Source organism: Lissotriton helveticus, chromosome 9 (assembly GCF_964261635.1).
Source record: "Lissotriton helveticus chromosome 9, aLisHel1.1, whole genome shotgun sequence".
NCBI lineage: Eukaryota > Metazoa > Chordata > Amphibia > Caudata > Salamandridae > Lissotriton > Lissotriton helveticus.
This window is the reverse complement of record NC_136070.1, coordinates 1,064,760,555-1,064,781,501: the sequence shown is the minus strand read 5'-3', so window position 1 is coordinate 1,064,781,501 and position 20,947 is coordinate 1,064,760,555. Positions and strand designations below refer to the sequence as shown.

Sequence of the window (20,947 nt, the reverse complement as noted above, 5' to 3'; positions counted from 1 at the left end):
GCTTTCCATGTAAGATGTTCTGTGCTTGAGATGGCCTTCCATACTCAATGTAGGAGATGCAAATAACATAAGGAAGCATCTTACTGTGCAGCACACCATGAAGCAAAAAGTGATAGTGATTTCCTTCTCGTCCAGTGTTCACCCTCTGGTCCAAAATGATTGATCATGAAATGGATACGATTTACATTACTGTGCCCTTCTGCAATGTGTGCATATAGCAAGCAGCCACGAACAGTCTGCAAACATGTGTATTACCACCAGCTGTGTTTTGTAAGACTGATAATAGAGATTCCAACAGTACTAGTCAGTTAACTTCTGAACCACAAAGCAAAGAAAGTACATCCAACACACTTGTGTTCTAAGAAGACAATGTCCTTCTGCCAATGCATAATGATGAGTGTGATGTACCTTCCAAAAGTGTGGTATAATCATTTTGCTTTTTCTTTGCTGTTTTTGATTGTCCTTATTGCATTTTGCTTTTTCCCTCTTTGGGTTCTCACTGTCTTTGGGTTTCTCTTGACGTTGACCACTTCTTTTTATTCTTAACTATTTCGAAGCATTCATGTTTTATTCTTTTTGTATAGTCCAGATCTTAGTTTGTGGTTTCTTTTATGTAATTTCATTGTTTTTTTTCTTTGTATCCTTTATTATGTATTATTGTGTAAATGGTACAGTAAAGAAATAATGTGTTTGCTTGCACGAGACTTGAATTCCTTCCTTCTCACAGTAAATACTTAATTTTAGCTGACAATTGTAAAACTATATCAATATTATTTTGCTCAACTCTAAGTACCATTTCTTAATCTAAATTCTTTACACAGATTCCCAAGTAGTTGGATACCAATGGCAGTGTTTTGTGGTATTCTGATTTTCCAGTAAAGCTCCAGCTAGATAGGTAGTCCACCAATAGTGTTTATAAAGGCGCTGCTTGTAGGACATTTCACCATAAGACATTCACAGATGCATCGTTTGCGTTGGTGTCTGTCCTGAGGTGAATTCCCTGTGCATGCGTTTCCCTTTATTCGCTCTCTGACGTTTTTTCATGCTGCTCTTCTCCTTTACTCTCTGTGGCTTCGAAGAAGAGCAACACTGCACCCTTGTTTTGATAATTTGGGGACAGTCCACAATCCTGAATGTGTCATTTTTAATGGTCTTCGCCTCCAACCTCCCTTTTGCTGTGTGTGTGTTTTTTTTTTATATAAACTGGGACGGTGGCCACCTCCTGTCACTGCTTTTTCTTTTATATAGGGTCTCCTATATGTTTCTTCATTTTATCATCATCGTGATACATGTGGTAAAATGGGTAGTACAGCTAAATACCCGCCTAACAAATATACCATCACCGTGAAGTTCTTGTCCAAGATATATCAGTAATTCACTTTATTTGATGGGTTGTTGTGAAGCTGGCACTGCACAAGGTACTCTCTAGAGCAGTGATACTCAAAGTCCGGCCTGGGAGCTGCTTGCGGCCCTCTTGACCTTTACACGCACCCACACCCACTGCTGAACAGCAGCACAAGCTGCTGTTTAGTTTCTAAGCACTAATATTCAGATTTTTTTTAATAAACAGGCAGGCATTTATTAACCTGAAAATAAATGATTGCTCGCTTATTTAACATGTTTTTACACCTCCTTACACCATCACTGGCCCACCCAGACCCCCTACCGTCACCCTGCTGACATCAGTGCGGCCCTTGGACACACCACAGTCTATACTTTGCACCCTCATGGCAAACGTTTGTGAGTACTCATGCTTTAGGGTTAGTGTGACCTAATGGCTTTGCTAATCCCTATATTATAAGGAGTTCCTTTTTCAACAATTGAGCTACAATAGGTTTGGGGGAATGTCAAGTGGGCATTGTGTTCCATTATTAAGGACCCAGACTCTTAAAGCATGACCATCTTTTATTGTGAGGCAGAATGCAGGTGTAGAGAATGATCTCTAGATTTATGGGCATTCACATTATTGCAGTGTCCATAAAGTATCATAAAGTAGCTGCTTGACTGTAAGCTGCTTGCACAGATTTGGGAAGATGGAGCAGACTCATAATTTTGGTATTATCTTTTTGTCTGAGGCCCGTGAATTTGTTTTTAGGTGTCGCCTGAGCCAGCGCATGCGTTGCCCTGGCGAGATTTTTGGTAAATGGGCTCAGAAAATGTTACCATGGGCGCCCTAGAGTTTGCGGTTACGCGCGTGGACGAACGCTTATGAGCAGGGGCGCCATTTGGCCCTCCTCTCGCTCTCCCGTGCGCTTCCACTTCCTCCCCCTTCCTCACCACAGGCCGCACGCCAAGACATCAAGGATGAGCGTTGCACGCGAACGCTTTGTCATTCCACCTCGCAATTAAAACAGAACATTCCCTTGTTCCGTTTCTCTACGAGGGGTATTTCCCCCCAGTCCTCCTCATCTCAAGAGGCCCTCACCTCTGACAGGCAGCCAGACTGCTGGCTTCACGCCTGTCCCTGCAGTTCTTCGCCCTGTCGGCCCGTGTTTTCTTTCCCCCGTGTTTGCTTTGCAAGCCTGCGCCAAGCCTCCCAGGACCGCCGCCGCGCTCTCTGTTTCCAACACCAGATGGCAGCCTGTCCTTGTGAAGCTCGTTTGGGAGGGCGAATCCCTCGCCTCGGTGTGTGTTCTTGTGCCTCCTGCTTGCAGCCTTTCCAGGTTGCCAGTGCTGCGATCACCTCTCTCCCCGCTGCTGTGTATTCGAGCCCCTCTCCTCGTGCTCCTGTTCCCAGAAAAACAACTGTAACTTCCACACTGGGGCCATCCGACACCCAGTCACTTAAGTTTGCTACAGATTAATGCCATTTTGGCTTATTTTCGATGTTTGTGTATTTCTTTGCATTCTAACACTTGCACGCAGTCTCCCACACAGGCGCTCCTGCCTCCCTGCATGAACCCGGCGATCTCGCTTCACAGGTCAGCCCTTATAACCCCCTGTTTTGCCCACTTCCCTGGTCTTGTTTACCATGTTTTTGGCTGCCTTTTATTAGCCTCTATCCAACCCCCCCCCCAGCCATGCGTCTCTGCGCGCTCAGCTATACGCCTATATGCTTAGTCTTTGCACAGAGACTCGTTCAGAGTCTACATCAGCAATGTGTGCAGCGTAGGGTCCATGTCTGTCTCATTTCCCAAGTCAACTACCGTCCTCCCCCCACCGTCTCCTGAATCGCCGCCTCACTTCCCACCCTCTTCTTCGCTCCACACACCACTGCACACAACCCCCAGCCAGTAGACCTAAGAGCGCGGCACCTTCTCTTCCAGGCTCTGCTCCGCAGCTTCATCCCCTCTGCTGACACTGCAGGAGGCCGCACCGAGGGTCGTCCTTCCTGCTGGTGATCACCAGCTCCCCCAACCTGGCAGGCTGCTGCTGACTGTGTATTAGTCGTCAACAAGCCACCACAGTCACTGCTGATGATGAGGAACTGGACCGGTCCCGTATGCCTCCTGCAGCACCTTGGTTCAATTTCACCATGCAGGCCTAGTTTTAGCGAAAAGTTTTCTTTTGCTATTTTTTCGAAAGCTTGCAAATGTCCTGACAGACATACATTTTTGTAAATTAAAAAACAATACAGGTAGTTGACAAGAAAAAGTCCCTTGCAAATCCCGCCGATGACGGGGTGGCTGGGGGAGCACGTGCGGCGACTGTCACTAGGGGCATCATAGGTGCTTTTTAATTGTATTTGCATTTTCTTTTTCCAGAAATTAAACACACGTTCCACACAGATAATTAAACTCAAGTTTGTCAATTAAAAAAAAAGTAAAGTACATTGTAGTATAAATTAACACAGCTAGTCAAAAGTATGCAATAATGAGAAGCAAATCCATATGTAACAGCCCCGCCTATACCATAGATGTCCTTATATGTGGGAATGTATTAACATCTTCAAAACAAGCATTGGCATAGCCAATAGGTCTCGCCTTTGGAACCTGATAAGTGTTTAACAATGCAACAGTTAATGTTGTTGCACCAAGGACATTGTGCTGCATAACTAAATACTTATAAGGTCCCAAAAGCTAGACCTATTGGCTATGCCAATGCTTGTTTAGGATTGTAGTAGAGTGATGAAAAAACTACTATGGACCAAAGCAATTTTCAGTAGTAGTTCAGCCTTCAGCGGGATTCTCATCCTGTCATGTCTCCCAGGCATTCTGTGGGATGAAGAAATAATCTCTACTTTTATTTATTTTGGTCATAGACTGGTCATGGATTCATTTCTGCTCTTGCCTCAGCACCTATCAGTAGGGGTGTCTTTGGCCGGTAGATGGATATGATGACCATTTTAGAATTTTTCAGGTTATGTCCACTAGGCTAAAGCTTTTTGAGCATCTCTTATTGTTCACTTTTAAACACGTATCATCCCCAAAGTGTTGGCTCATCCGTCTGCTGAAAAAAGACGCACACTGGACTCTGTCACACATCAAGAAGTAAGATCACTTTTAACTCTTGCTGCAGTACAATCACTTCCTTGCATGTAACCCCACCTGTTTTAACAATAGTTAAAGCAATATTTGGGATGGTCTCTTGTGTCAAATACTTATCATTAATGGTAGCTTTGTAACCCTTTAAAAATCCAGTTTTAAAGCAAAGTCGAGCACGGCAAGAATTTGAGAACCCATTTTACGTTTACCATTCTCAACTCTGGCCAGTCTGTCAAGAGCCATATTCACATCTTCAATGTTAGCCATCACATCACTGTCTGGCTCACTGTAGCAGGAATTACCCTTAGCAAAACTCCACGAAACACTGATTCTGGCTGAGTGTCCCACTTTAAAACATTACTGATCTTATTCAGGTTTTGCCTTTTCTTGGTGCACGACATCGCTGATTTTACTCATTCTTTATCCTCGCCCACTACCACTCTCTTGGGGTTCACAACCACCAAAGACACAGTCAAAGTCTTTTTTTTTTACCTCCGATTAATCCGAAAGGCTAGCTACATTATGTAGTGTTTGACAATTCATTCAAAGAAACCAGAGTTTAAAAATGATTATACTTCACCTGCATACTGCACTCCCATGCACTTCTCTTAAATCACCAGTAAAATTCTTATAGCATTCTCTTAGTCATAAACTTGCATGTATTGCAAATGAAATTTTTTGACACAAATTTTTATTTGGCTTTTTGGTTTTAACAAGCATTTCACAGGTTATATATCTGATACATACCATAAGTCGAACGTATAGCAAATGACATGAACTTACCTCTGGCTCCAACAAGGGAAAACATTCATCATCCAAATCAAACTCCTGGCATACAGTATACAAAGATCGCAACTTCAAGCAAATTAATTTACTTGTTGTTTACTTGACTGGTCTCCCTCATTTTCTCCAGCCCTGTACGGCTGTTTTTGACAAGAAATATAAATTGCTCCAGGCGTCAAACTAGCACCCAGGAGCTTTTTCTTTAGGACTCAGGCCTCTAAAGGGTACTTTTCTTTCTTTGGGAAACTTGAATTTGATGCTCCCGCGCCGGACCGGTCATCCTCTTCCTGTGTCCTGGTGATCTATCCTGCCTGGGGAGCTTGGGGTGTCTTTCACAGTCTCTCCTCAGGCAATTAGCAGGACACTCTCCCTGCCACATTCCCCAGGTCCCACAGCTGCCTGACTACTTGGCTGCTGCGTGTCATCGGAGTAAAGTGCCAAAATACAGACATCCGAGGAGAGGCCTCAAGAGCTCCCCAGTAGGTCCATTATACCAGGTGTATCTCAGGCACATAAATCGGCCAGCGTCACTTGCCCAGGAGAGAGCCATCCCAGTCCTGGGTGCCAGCTGAAGTCAAGTGGTTGCTTCTTTCAGATGGCCATTATTCCAGTGTTGCTGGATCAAGTGCCTTCCCAAGTCGCTCTCCCTAGTGCAGGGGTTTTCAAGTGGAGGTGGAAAGTTTGGCCAGCATTGCCTTGTCTGAGGAACCACATCATCGCTCTACTACCCCTGCCCCAACCCTCTTGCACAACATTCTAGGACATTTAAAGATAGCAACTTAAAGTGGCCTATGAAAACACCCCCCCCCCCGACTGACAAATCTGGCTGATTGTTTCCCCTCAGAACTTCTTTGGGGAGCTCCTCCTGAGTTTGGCTCCAAACGTATGGCCTTCCTTTGTTTTCTGTGGGCTTGGACTTGCCCAAGCCAGGGGTAATGTGTAAAGTTAATTAGCACATGCCGATTTCCTCCTCACCCCTTCCATTCGTTGGAGCAGGGCAAAGGACTTTTAATGGCTCCATTGTATGGGAAGGGCTTTGATACTATTGCTGGCCAGCAGATGCATTAACTTGGCCTAGTAGGGGAGACAAATGGCCTGGAATTTGATTATGGCTAAGCCAGGAAAATATGACAATTCTTAAAGTGCCACAAGTACGGTTATCACAAAAGTGACAGTGGATCTGCTCTCAGTGTATATGTTTATCTAAAATTGATAGCTGACCGATAGCTCTAGGCCTAATTAGGGCAAAACTGTGCAGTACGACAGATCTTGCCAATAAGGTACAATGCAATGCGCACTTAGCCTTTTCAGTAAGAACTCCAGTCGTCCTGCACTATGAATTGCCTTTTACAATGTAATGCAATTCCTGAGGGGTCCTTTCTGTGACAGACTAGTTGGGCACCTGAGCTAGACATAAATCACATATGCTCACCCCATGCCTCTTCTCACAACACATGTTTGCATATAACCAGCCCAGTACCTCTAGCTGCACAGCAGCAACCTTATTTTAAATAGCAGACACTGGCGGTCATCACTCTGTCCATTTCCACAGAATGTATCGTGAGACTCACTCACAGTAAAAGTCCAAAACCAGGTAGTCCAAAAGCGAAAAACCCAAGGGCATTAATTGGGTGCAAACCATTTCCTACATTTGGCACAGAAATGTGCCACCCTACGGGAAAAGGTTTTATGGTTGGTTGGAGCTTTAATACTCCATACTGTTTGATAAACTGTTTCCAATCATATTTGTATATGTTGTATGTCACTCTTACTCTAAAAATAGAGGTTTAAAACTATTTTCACTTATGTATGGAAAGTGGGATTGGTGGAAGCCCCAACTTGATCCTCTGCCTACCACTGTGCATGTGGATCCAGCGTGTGCCCCCTGGAGTTTGAGGACTGCAAATTGAAGATGTATATTTTGATAGCTCTTGGAATTTTCCAAGAAGACTCTCTCTATTTTAAACTGATGTGCCCATCTTGCTGTGGCATTGCTATCTTGCATGTGTTTAGGTGGACAACTGTATGCAGTACCGTAATCCAAACTTTTTGTCAAATACCTCCTGATCACACTTTCATTACAAATTAACTTGGAGCAGGATAGTGATTTTGAAAGCATATATGTTACCATTTAGCTTCGTGGTATCCAATGATTTCCCAAGTAAATATTTTACTAGATCATCCATTAGAAAAGGTGCCTAATGTGCCCTAAAAAAATGAATGTTTTATTTTCTCCATTTTTGTGTAAAACATCTTGATTTAAATGTGTTAACACTGTATGGCTTATTGTTATATTTTTGTGCCTCCCTGTCTAGATAATCTTCATGGTTGGTCGAGGATATGCTTCCCCAGACCTGAGCAAACTGTACAAAAACTGCCCCAAAGCTATGAAGAGACTTGTAGCAGACTGTTTGAAAAAATTAAAGGACGAGAGACCTCTTTTTCCTCAGGTGAGTGCAACCAAAACAGATCAATTACTAATGATATCTGATGAATATTTCAAACCGCAGATTCCTCACCTTCAGAATATTTCTCAGTGTTCCCGCACCCCATTACAATGTCAGTTCCATCAAATGCAGATCCAGAGCTCCGCTCCTTTTGTAAGTCTGTTTTAACAAGTTTTTCAAATTGAAATCCAGTGTGCAATGGAATGATGTCCCCACCTACAACTTCAGGGTTCACACCATGCCGTGCACGTGAAAAACAGATGTTGATAATGGACCAAGCCATATGATGAGTGTGCCCTCATGCACACGAACACGATCCGGGGCGAATGGGGCGAAGGTTTAGGTCTCCAAACATTAAAAGAAGTCTCACGCAAGACCTGCTCTAAGTCGAGGGTGCAGACCCAATCCTGAAGCAGGTCTTCTTCGCCAATTCATTTGATAAGATGCCATCCATATCGAAGAGGAAACATAAAAAGTCGAAGTGGAACTCAACCTTATCCCGCCAATCTCTATCCAAAGAGAAGTTGCAAGGGTGTCCAGGTGACAGTCAATTTAGCTTCTGGTACCTGATAGAGGAGCTGATCCTACAGTTTATCCTGATGTGCCCTGAGTTCCCTTGGCCATCTGGAACCCCCTAACAGCTCAAAATCTATAAGGCGATGATGCAGTGTATTTTTGTCACTCTTTTGGCTCAGTTTAGCACACCTTCAGTCCCCAAGCATCCGCAAAGGCCTTCAGCTAAACCGCTGTCCGGATCTTTCCTCGAGCCTCTCCTGGGTTGTGTACAGACTCAGGTGCCGACTACAATTCTGGATTCAAGACCTGTGCTTGTCTTTATCTTCACTGGTCCTGATGTTCCCAGGTGTTGGTGAGGGATCCGTTGCTGACTCCAGTGTCCGACCCTGAGCCGACTCGTTCTAGACCATGACCGAGGTTGCACTCCAATTCCACTCCAGCACACCCAGTTCCTGCACAACCTGACACAAACAATACACTCTCACTACTCCAGAGCTGTCCTCTGGGGCTCTATCATCGTTTTGGTTCTGATTCTTACTAGAGTTTAACACCACCCAAAGATGACATGGGTGTGATTTTCCACCACCATGTAGTGATGCCATTTCATACATGGATTTACAAGATGGCCAGTGGGCTTCATGCTTCCAATGATATATGGTTGACCTCCTCCCTTAGGCCGCCTGTGGAAGAGAGTGCTTCCTTTGCTCTGGTTATGAAATATGCATCCTGAAGTCCTCGACCTACGACAGTCTTCTGCTGATGTTAGGAGAAACGTCCTTACAGACATTCTGCAACCTGGTACAACTTCCTCTGAGCTCTTACTCCCATTCAACAAATGCCTAACTGACACTGAAATGGGCACTTGTGCTAAGCTTTGCACTTGCCCACCAGCAAACCACAGACAGGTACCTGGTGACCCTGATTTCTTTTTACACAGCATCCTACTCCTGAGAGGTTGGTGATCGAAAGTTCCACCAGCAAGTTCATTCCTAAATCATTTCCCATGACCCCTCCGGACAGGTAGGTAGGATTGAGGCATCCGAGAAACAAATGCTCTCTTCAGCAAGCCTTGAGGTCACTCAGTGTGGTTTGCCTACTTGGTCGTCATACGCATGCCCTCTGGGAATTGGCCATTGAGATCTTCCGGGCAGTTGCAGAAGAGTTTTGGGCCTCCTTGGCTCAAACTATTTTAAGATGGTCAGGATGCAGCAAAATATGTGATTCGCGCTAGTCTGGATACTACCTGTCATTTGAGGCAAACAGTCAGCACTTTGTCACCATGCGTCAATGAGATCCACACATTTTTCTGGAGATGCGAAGGCAGCCCATATGGATATCCCTTTTGATGGGTCCTGTCCAGACTGCAGTCACCTCAGTCCATTCGAGCCCATGGTTTGGGGATCAGGCAAGCAATTCCCAGGTCACATGGGGCACCGATCATCCAATCCCTCTATGCTGTGCCATCAGCTTCCAAGATGCTTTAATGTACCCTCAGCAGTGCACAACCACTCTGAGAGGAAAGATCCCACCTTTTCCTCCATGGTAGCAATCCATCACATCCAACAGATAGGTCCTCCAGGATGTCCAGCGAGGCTTTGCACCTTCCATTCCTTTCCGACCCACTGCAAGTTCGTCCCACATCAGAGCAGCTTTCAGAGGCACACCTGTCCATCTTACTTTGAAGAGTGATCTCTTCTGTCAAAAGGGGCCATTGAGAAAGTTGAGGACTCGAAAATAGGCACAGGTTGTTACTCCCACTATTTCCTCATACCAAATAAGGATGGAGGCCTTCATCCTATCTTAGATCTTCTCTCACTGAATGCTACCTGCGGAAGAACAAATGTAAAATAATCACAATAGCCAGGGTTCTGTCTGTCTTGGATATTGGCGACTCAGTGGTAGCCTTTGACCTGCAGGATGCATACTTTTGTGGGCCCATCCTGCTATCCCACAGACGTCACCTGTGGTTCAATGTTGTTCATAAGCATTTTCAGTTTGCCAGGCTCCTCTTTGGCATTAGCTGTTCACAAAAGTGATGGTCGCCATTAGGGATATCAAATTTCCCCTACCTCGACGACTGGTTGTTTAAGGGATCTTGACACAATCAGTTGTCCACCACTTCCATAATACGACAAACCTCCCTACATAATTGGGGTTCTTAATCAACGATCCAAAGTTACACCTCACTCCGTCACAGAGACTTCCTTTTATAGGAGAAATCTTGGATACTGTGCTGTTCAGAGTCTTTCCTCTGTTGCAACGAGCCCAGGACTTTCATGCTTTGATCGCGACGTTTCAGCATCATACCTGGATCTCAATCAGAGAAGCTCTGATGCTTTCTGGCCTGTTGGCTTTATGCATCTTGCTTGTCCACTTTGTTAGGTGGAATGTGCAGGCTCTGCAGTGGGATCTGACGTTTGAGTAGGCCCAGCATCAAGGAAACCTGTCAGATGTCATCCAGGTTTCAGAGGAAGCTGCACATAAATTGCAGTGGTGGCTGCTAGACCACAATCTAACCAGTGGCAAATCTCTCTCCCTTTCTCAACCAGAGCTGACAGTGGTGATGTTTGTGTCACTGCTGTGTTGGGGACGTCATCTGGGAGAGGTGGGTTACTCTGGTATCTGGTGGAAAACCACTTTCAAATCATTCTTCTGAGTTGTGGGCCAGTCACCTGCCATTGAACTTCTTCCTACCGTCCAACAAGGGGTTGCTGGTATAGGTTCTCATGGACAGCACAACCGCTGTGTAGAGTGGAGCGTGCCGGGAGGATCTAGGACTTTGGAGGTAGTTTGAATGTCAGGACGTCTCCCTGATTATAACCTGCCTAGCAGAATCATTGACCACGAGGGTGGACGAGCTCAGACGGCGGTTCCTGGCAGATCATAAAAGGCAGCTACAACCTGAGGTAGCACAGGGTGTCTTCCAGCAATGTGGATAACCCTGTTTAGACCTTCGTGCCACTGCTGAGAATGGTCAGGGTTCAAGCTTTTGCATGTTGGAGTTTCCCACAAAGGTCCTCCCTGAGGTGCATTTCATACATGTTGCTTTTGTATGCCTTCCCACCTCTGCCTTTCCAACCCAGAGTTCTGAAGATCAGGAACAACTGGGCCCAAGTCATCTTAGTGAATAGGGCCAGGAGAGTGTGGTACTCAGAACATTTGAGCATGTATGTCTGCCCTCCGATCCAACCACCACTTAGGGAAGATTGTTTGTCACAGCAGCAGGGAAGGGTTAACCACCCACAGCGTGCAATCTACACCTCCATGTGTTGAGATTGATCAGTGGCAGTTGATCTGTTGACTTGCCAACCAAAGTTGTGGATGTCATTATGGCTACCAGACGCACATTTATGGCCTGGTGTGGAGTCCAAAGGACAGACCCTTTGCAAGCAAAATATTAAATATTTTGGTATCTATTTTATCTTTGGCCCACCAAGACCTTGCAGTAAACACTATTACAGATTATTTATCAGCCATTTCTGCCTCTCTGGTTTTGCTGCAGCAACAATCTTTGTTTAAACCACCTGTTGTGATGCATTTACATAAAGGTTTGAGACACATGCTCCCTCCCAGACGGTTTGTGATGCCACAATGGACCTTAATTTGGCCCTGACATTTCTCTCGTGTATTCCCTTGGATCTGATGCACAGCTGCTTGTTCAGTCTTCTGAGCCTAATGACTTTCTTAATAATCATGATCACTTCAGCTTGTTGTGTGAGTGAGCTCCAGTCTGTCTTGGTGCAACAACAGTACACCTGACAAATTGGTGCTGAGGACAAGGGCGGCCTTCTTGCCAAGGTTGTGACTCAATTTTACATTTGGCAATCCATCTCCAGAGCGGGGCCTCGATATCCTGAGCTAGGTCCAGGTGAGGTGAGGTCCAGTCCCCAGTCAAGACGGGTGAGAAATTATGATTTTACAATAATTGCTACAATTATGGGAAGCATACGTTTTGAGATTGTGAAAGCGAACTGATCAGGAGTTGTGTTTGTAATGTTTCTCGTAGATGCCATCTGCATCCCTTGAAGCGGAGGATCGGTTGTATTCATTCCAACCTCTGAATGATGTTAGTTTTTTCATTGTAATTAATCACAACATTCTTTGTATTTTTTGTATATTGTCTTTTGCAGTAGCAAAATCTTAAGAACAGAGGCCCTGAAGAAAGCAGAGGGCATTGTTACCCTATTGGCTGAAACATGTTGGCCTTATTAATTGCAGTTATTTGTTGATACTGCTTCTTGCACTGTTCTGTTTTTAGACTAGGGTGTGGGATGATATTCCTAATAAAATTCAGTTTCTTCTCCTTACAACTCTATTTTAATCACCATATCCTTTGTTTCGTTTGCACTGCACGTAATTCCCATGTGGTCTTGAACTAAGGAATGTACAACTTGTTCTTTCTTTCTTTGGGGCTCTTGTTTTGATCCCATTGAGCGAATTTCCCCTGGTTTGGAAGTTAGTCTCTATGATCAAGAGACATATCATCATATGGGTGGATAACCAAATGATAAAATTGATCACAGCGATAATTGATGGGAATCCAAGCTCTTGCTCAATGATTTTCCTTTTGTTCACACCTGTCTTTTTTGCTTTCCTTGTGTGACTCTCTTTGGTTGACTCACTTTTTGGAGTAGGCTGAAGGCATTAGGTGGCATTGCTGATATCAGACCCAAGTTCTGTTGGTTATTGTTATTGTGTAGTTTGGGGATTGGAACTGAGGCAGGTCTTTCAAATATCCCTTTGACCCTATATCTCGCTCAGTTGTTTTTTTTATGACAATCCATCTCCCTCCCAACGTTTTTTACTCAGCTCACGCCTTGAAATAGGAGGAGAGACTCCATCAACTTCACCCAAAAAGAGCTTTAAGCTTTTGCATCAATCGCACCAAAAACCTCCTGGTGGATGATCAGCTTTTTGCTGTGTTTTCTTGGGCAAAGGAAGGGAAGGCGGTGCAGAAAAGGACTCTGTCATAGTGGATAGGTCTGTGCTTTAAGATATGCTACTTATTGACCAAAAACAGCATACTTAACGAATTAGGGACCTTTGCACCAGGGCCAAAGCTGGCACAGCTGCATTGAGGTGTGGAGTGCATGTTGAATTCTGTGGGGTAGCAACGTGGGTGTCAGCATTCGCATTCACAAAGCACTACTTCTTGACATCCAGGCCCAATGGGAAGGGCATTTTGTCCATGCCAGACATTTTGGTATGAGCCTGCAGGTTTAGTATATGAACATCACGTCTTGTGACAGAGTGAGTATGGCACAGCATTAAAGAGTTATTGGGGCAGTACGTATTATGCCACCTATGTAAGGCAGTAGAAAGATTATCTCAGATCAAATGTTTTATGTCTGCACCAGAAGTATTATATTACTAAGAGGTTCATTAATAAAAGAGGCCTTAAACATGTGCAGAACACTACAAGAATGTAGAAAGAAGACTGGTCTGGGAAGTACACAGACTGTACAAATGTAACTATTTTAACATGTGAACTGCCACCAACAACATTTTACATCTGACAGTTTATTAATTGATACAGTCCTTAGTAAGAATTTGATAAATCATCATAATTATGTTCCATGATGTAAATGTAGTGTATAGTGGGGAGTTTTAAAATGCTTTTTATGTTTAATGAGGTACAAATCATGACTGTTTTTTTTTGGCTGCTATTAGAATGGTAGCAGTCTAGTTGTTAGATGTGATGTGTGAGAAAAAGCTTTCTTCCTCCTAAAGTCTGAGATAGTTGTAATCTAGGAACGCGGGTGCTACATCTGTGTGTCTGAGCTGGCCCTCACGCTGAGTGAGAAGTCTGGCCTCTTCGGAAACTTGTGGTGAATGATTGACAGACATTCCTGGGTGCATTAAATACCAGGACTCTCTTTCCCACGTTGGGGCCAATAGTATGAGGGTCATGGTGTCCTGCCTCATATTCTGCACTACATACAGTGAGAAGTAAAATAAGCGTAGGCAAATATCCCTGACCAGTTCATACATTGTGCATTGCCCATGAACTGTGGATGGGGATACCTGGAGGTGATGTTTTGGTATTTTGCGTTTTTGCAAGTGGCAAACAGGTCTATGGAGAGGGAACCGCACCGCTGAAAGTACTTACGAGTAACTAGGGGTAGGATTCCTATTCGTGGACTTCTTGATGTGCCATGTTTAGCAGGTCTGCAAAGTTGTTAACCACTCCCGGCAAGTATTCTGCCAACCAGTAAATGTTGTTGCAGGTTTCCTCAGCTAGTGCAGAGAGCTGGGGGTGTGGATGCCTCCTGAATTAGTCAGCAGTTCAGTTAATGTTAGATCACTTTCCTAAAGTGATGTGTACACCACTGAAACATGGATCTAATATCTCATTGCCCATAGTAACGTTCTCTCATGATATTACCCGAACCACAACATAGTTGTAAATTCATTCATAATTTTGTAAGATCAAATTGCTTGGACCATATCTTAAAGTAGAAATCCATACCTCAAATTAATTTAATCATCTTGTAATATATGCTGAAATTCTCAATTTTAAATCTCAAAGCTTCAATTATTTATCATATTATTTTCTTTAAATTGTCATTTAATATAGATCCACTATCTCTTAGTTTACAACTGTGGTCTCCACTTTGTTATTGAAATCATGTATTGAAGTATGAATACGTTAAATGCAAAGCCTAGGACCAATCCACTGTCTCAAAGATCACAATCACCACTTAGTTAGTAGAGCCTTATCTCCAAGTGCAAATGCTCTTAGTGTAAAACATAGTATAGATATATTATCTCATAACTCAGAGCTAATGTTAATAGGATATTTCTATGACCAAATGGCTAAAGTAACATGTAAATTATTGTAACAAGATGGAGTATCTTAATTTCCAGTGTAACAATTTCCATCATATTGTGAGGTGCATGTGTACCACTCCAGTTCACCTAATCATCTTGTCTAATATGCCAGGTCCTTGATTCCAAATCTCAGAACTTCGTTTTTTTGTATAATGTCCATTCATTTTTCTCAAAAGTGCTGTTTGCAACATTCTGAAATAAATACGCTTTCTGTAATTCATTATCACATTCATCACTTTGTAATTCAAACCAGTGTAGCTCAGTTATCACCTAGCTCAACGTTATGATCAAGTTAATGTTGCTAAAATTATATATCAAGGTGCGTATGCTTCAACGTCCTATTCATCAACTGTTTCGTATAATCCATCTTCATTATATGAGTCAAACTATTTCCCCAAAAACCCTCATGCACCTTATTCCCAAGATTCATTTGTAGCTGATATCCCATACAGCATTCCACAATGACCCAGCATCTTTAAACCTTTAACTTTTTATAGTTGAACATATAGTTCTGCATCAGAATTATGGCCCTTGGATTTTCCATACTCCATTGTATGATCAATCTAGAATTTTGTTATCTTAGATATATATGTTTGGATAATGTTTTATTGTAGATACACATGCTAGGATACTCCTGCCTTCTAGTGTTGGGCTTAGACTTTTTTCAAGTTGTTTTTCTTCTAAGAAATTTCTCAAGAACGCAATGTGGTGCGACTCCTCCTCTCATTGTATATTGCACACTTGCATTTACTCCATGTAAGACTGTTTTTTTTCTCCTTTTCCACTGTCGGGTTTGGATGTGCACTCAGTGGGCTCAGAGTTTGCTGTTTTCTACACATGCCCATCGGTGTCATAATCTGTCTCTTGCATCGGGCTACTTCATGATCCATTATTAAAGTCTTCAGCAAGAAGACCTGTAACCACGAGGACCATAGTCCTTGTTGAAAACATCCCAGAGCCTAACCTTTTTCAGGGACTCCGCACATGTCCAGACTCTTTGATACCTGCGGCACTGGTGATGGAATGCAACGTTCCAGTACTTTCCTCACTGACACGCGAAACATCCTTGGACTGACCAACTCAGGTTGTGCAGTCTTTTCCTCTCCATTGACCTTATGACGTCACTTGCTTCTTTTTTCTTGCCTTCCGTTCAAAGAATATGCTCTGGTACCAGAGAAAACACAGCTGGGTGCACAACCGCATGGCTGGCACCTCTCAGCACAGAAGTACAGTACGAAGGTGGTGCTTCAGGGCTTGCCTTCGCGTGGAACCGCTGTCACTCAGCGAGTCCAAAGAAGATCAGTCACATGATGACGATCCGGCACTGAAGAGTGGTCCTTGGGGCAAACCACACCATGAGTATCCCAGCTACTCATGAAAAATATAAGGCACTATTACCTCACGCGTATACACAGTACCACTCCCACAGGAGTAGGGCATCGAACCCCGAACCACCCAAGCCACTGTTGGCATCAAATTCATCCTCTGCTAAGGAGAGGAACAAGTTTGATGCTGTGGGTTAGCAGGTGGCAGTGGAAGCAGCTTCACATTGGTATATTGACAGTTCGGTCTTGCGCCTATTGAGATACAGTAATTCACAATGAAAGGAGATGAAGGACCTCCATAAACACCTCTGGGAACAGTTCTAGAAGACAGTAGAAGAGATTATGTCTGAGAGCAAATTTGTCTCCAGCACAGACATCCATTGTTCGTTAGATGCCACCCACATGGCCTCTAGATGAGTTAACACCAGCATCAAAAACCAGCTCCACGTCTGGCTCTATATCTCCAGTTTCAACCCAAAATGCAATAGCATCTCATCAACTACTGTTTTACTTGAGCACCCTTTGGTGCTATAAGTTGATGATATTCTTGGTGGACATTTTTTAAAATATGGAGACAGCCAAGTTTATGGTGGTTGTGCAGACTGCAACATTTACGGGCTCCTTTTGGAGGCACCAACCAAGAGGTAGGGTGGTCACCCACCAATCTACTTCAAGGTAGGCTTTTCCTAGACCCAGTACTTCATGTAGCCATTACCACAGATACTTCTCTCATGGGTTAGGGTGTGAATCGCACAGAATGCACAGTCTAAGGACAGTGGCCACCTCAGTACCAGGATGGACACATCAATTACTTCGAGGTACTAGCCCTCAAAGCTTTTCTGCAACTCATTTGTGGCAGGGTAGTTCCCCGACCCAGAAAACATGAAGTTTCATCGCCAGATACCCACACCCACAGTGCATGGGCAATGCACTATGTATGAACACGTCAGGGATCTTTGCCTACACTTTTCAACCTCTCTCATTGATTCCATTTGTGTTCAGGAAACTCAAGCAAACATCTTTAACTCTTATCTTGGTAGCTCAAGTCTTGTTTTACAATCTTCTAGAGGTATTGATCAGTCTCAACAAAAGGCTTTCCCTCAAGCCGGACCTTCACACACAGAGAAAAGGTCATGTCATGTCTTTGGTTACAGTTCAGCTCAGTCTTCTGATCTGCCACCTAGGGCCTAGAATTGAGGTACCTCTGGCTCCCCAAGAATCAATGTCCTTTTGAGGAAGGACCGCCAAGCCCACAAAACGAACCAGCTATACAGCCAAATGATGGAGGTTCATCAATTACTTTAGTTCCTGTAAATCTGATTTTGTTAAACCCTACAGGGAAGGAAATTATTTCCTACGTTTTGCACCTGCAGAAAGCAGGCCTGGTCTAGAAATCGATTAGTCACCCCATAACAGCAGTTTCTGTTTAATTGCAGAACAAACAACACACTTTCTTATTTATAATACCAGTGGTTAAAGCATTCTTGGAGGTACTCAAAAGGGTCATACCACCCAGAGTACTTCTTGCTCCAGTCTGAAACTTTAACATAGTGCTTACCAGACTAGATCAGCAACCATTCGAGTCTATGGACTCATGCCCTCTGCAGTTCCTTTCCTGGAAAGGTTACCTTACTTGTGCCCATTATCTCGCATAGGCATATCAGCAAGTTGGAAGTGCTTACCATTGAGGAGCCTTACATCCAGGACAACAGGGATAGGGTTATCTATAGAACCAACACGAAGTTCCTTCCTAAGGTAGTAAAGCCCTTCCATCTTAACCAAACCATAGAACTTGTGCTCTTTTCCCCACAGCCCAATTCAGTGGCAGAAAGATCACTGCATACATTAGATATTAAGAGGTCCCTCATGTCCTACGTAGATAGAACCAAAGCACTCCGCATGTCAAACCTCCTCTTTATTTCCTTTGCTAAACCTCCTGTGTTTTCTTTGCTAAACCTCATAAGGTGCAGCCTAATCCAGGCTCGCAAAGACAGATAGATGGTCATGCATTCAGACCTGCTACTTCAAGGCAAAGAGAATCTTCCACGCTCCTCTTAGGGAACACTACTCATAAAATAGCGGGCTACTATCGCGTTCCTAGGCAACATCCCCATAGCTGATATTTACATAGCAGCCGCCTGATTAACCTGATACTCTATTACTAAACCTTACTGTCTGGACATCTTGGCCCACCAGCAGGATCTAGTTGGCACAATTGTTTTAGGGCCAGTGTTTTACACATTTGCATCATCCACACGCTAGCCACCACAGCTTGGAGGGCACTGCTATTCAATCCATGCTAAGTATGTGTAGACCTGGACTTCACATTCCTTCCTGACTTCATTAGGCTAGTGTAAGTTTTGATGCTTGGTTTCCTGTAGCATGTTCTGTTTTTAATGCTCATATGGACAACTATCAAATGAAAACATATCGAGTCTCCTAGAAGATTGAAAGATAGTTGGGCATTGGATCATAGTTCCCCCAATGCTCTTTGCTGATGGTAAAATACCTTTTTTAAATAAAAGGGACAATAAGGCAAATGATACCAGCCTGCACTGGGAGCCGGTGTGTAGTTAGGAAGTAGCTCTCATACAGGATTACTCATACAATGTTTATGAAGACCAGGAACTAAAATAAAGTTGGCTTACTGGTGACCTGACCCAGTTTTTGTTCTATGAGTGCAATGCTTCGAAGAGTGGAACAGAGCATCAATTGGCCTGGTACTCTCATCAGAACACTATCTGGTGCTCTGGTTAAGAAAAGAGGATGTTGAGTTAGTAAAAGGAAGCCTTTGATACCTCACCTACAGTTTTTAAAATAAGTAAGCTTTAGAATTTAAATGACTCTTTCCTAATGTTATGTCACTTTCAAAGACTGAGAACACAATCAGTGTAGTAAATCCTAGTATGCATTTCACTTGAGCACATGAAGTAGATACTTTATTAACTGATATTAAAAATATTAAATCTGTTTTTCTTTTATTTGTAGATTTTATCTTCCATTGAATTGCTGCAGCACTCTTTACCCAAAATCAACCGCAGTGCTTCCGAGCCATCACTGCACCGCGCTTCTCACACAGAGGACATCAATTCTTGTACATTAACATCTACAAGGTTACCAGTGTTTTAAGTGCAAATCCTATAGCCCCTTATGAAAGTACATCATGGGGGTGGACAACATGGCTGTACTTGGAGGTTTCGGTTTCCTCCTGGATGCAAAATCACCACACCAGCTTTTTAGTCTTTGATTCCAAACGCAAGCTTAATACTTCAACAGTACTAAACCTCCAAAGAAACGGTCCATTCTGCCCTATACCAAGAACTTGTTTATTGGTACAGCGGTGAAAGCCTGTGACCCAGAAACAGTAATACTTATCTCAGTGGATAGGTGATTTTGTACAATATTTTCCAAAAGAATATCCAAGAATGCTCACACTTATGGAGGAACACTTCTGTACATCTACATCATTCTCATTTACCAGTGATCTGCAACACACCTATTAAAAGAATTGTTCCTGTCCATCAGTTGAAGATCCAGAGGAAGGAAGGGAAATCAGCAACTGCACATGATACACCACTTCTTTTAAACAAATTATAAGGGCTTAAGAAGATTATTTTGCACAGTGGTAAAGGAAAATAACAAACATTGGGACACAACTCTGCTGAAAAAGTAATGCTGTTTTCTCTGTATGGGCCCAACGAGAAGGAGAATTGGCCCAAGTAGAGTGTGACCAACTTTGATGAACTCAAGTGAACTTACTTTGGTACTATGGATTTGTTTCCTGCTGCCCACTGAGGAATCCTGCTCAGAATGTCTCCCTTCTGACTATGCAAGTCTCTGCGAAACTTTTCCTTGCAGTGTTTCGCCTCAGTCAGCAGAGCCTTGGAACTGCCTTAGCAACTGTCTAGGGCGGTCTTCGGAGAGATGCACTATAAAGGGGAAACTGTGAGAACGTATACAGTTTTTTAGATGCTGATTTGGGTTTTAATTTTTGGTATAATGCTCTTTTATTGCTCATGAGCAAATACATCTATTGTAAACCATAGTTCCCCTGATTATCCTATTTTAATAAAATAAATTAAATTTGTGTTAAAGTTTCATTCCCTGTTTCAAATCTCATTTCTTTTCACACCATTAGTAGGCCAATTATTTCAACTCAGTTGAAATTCCTGTGTGGACCTTTGCCCCCAAAAGAAGCATAACCTTTTTAAGAAAAGCATGATGCTCGGATTAGGGTAGCTGAGTGCTTTACATAAAATACAGTGCATACAGATCAAACACATTGAGAACTGAGAAAACAATAAGAGTAGCCCATATTACTTGAGAGTGCCAGTGAGCTTAAGTAATCAACATGTAGTTTAAGATGGACAGCATTTAGGTGTGTTTTTTGGAACTTCACCAGGTTTCAAGATTTAGGAATAGTTTCTGCAGAACTATGTTTTACATTATGGGTGCAAAGGCCAAAAATGCTGTTTTTATTAGATCTTTGATTCCCTCTTCGATATTTTATTTGACAGGCGAATGAGCCTAACTATATGTATATTTCAGGTTTCTTGTCTAAAATACCAGTGTGCAATAGAATTGTCTCCATACGTTCCTGTAGTAGAAGATGAGGCAACAT

At 43.2% G+C, this 20,947-nt stretch overlaps 1 protein-coding gene across 2 annotated transcripts in view; it reads left to right on the top strand.

Moving 5' to 3' along the window:
* RAF1 (Raf-1 proto-oncogene, serine/threonine kinase) overlaps positions 1-20,426 on the top strand; it is a 314,694-nt gene extending 294,268 nt beyond the window's left edge. For both annotated transcript variants that reach the window (XM_078661425.1, XM_078661424.1), the window contains 2 exons: positions 7,523-7,657; positions 19,315-20,426. In XM_078661425.1, the coding sequence (XP_078517551.1) occupies positions 7,523-7,657; positions 19,315-19,455 (276 nt within the window). In that variant the 3' untranslated portion in view covers positions 19,456-20,426. The remainder of the gene's footprint in view (positions 1-7,522; positions 7,658-19,314) is intronic.
* Positions 20,427-20,947: the final 521 nt, after the last annotated feature.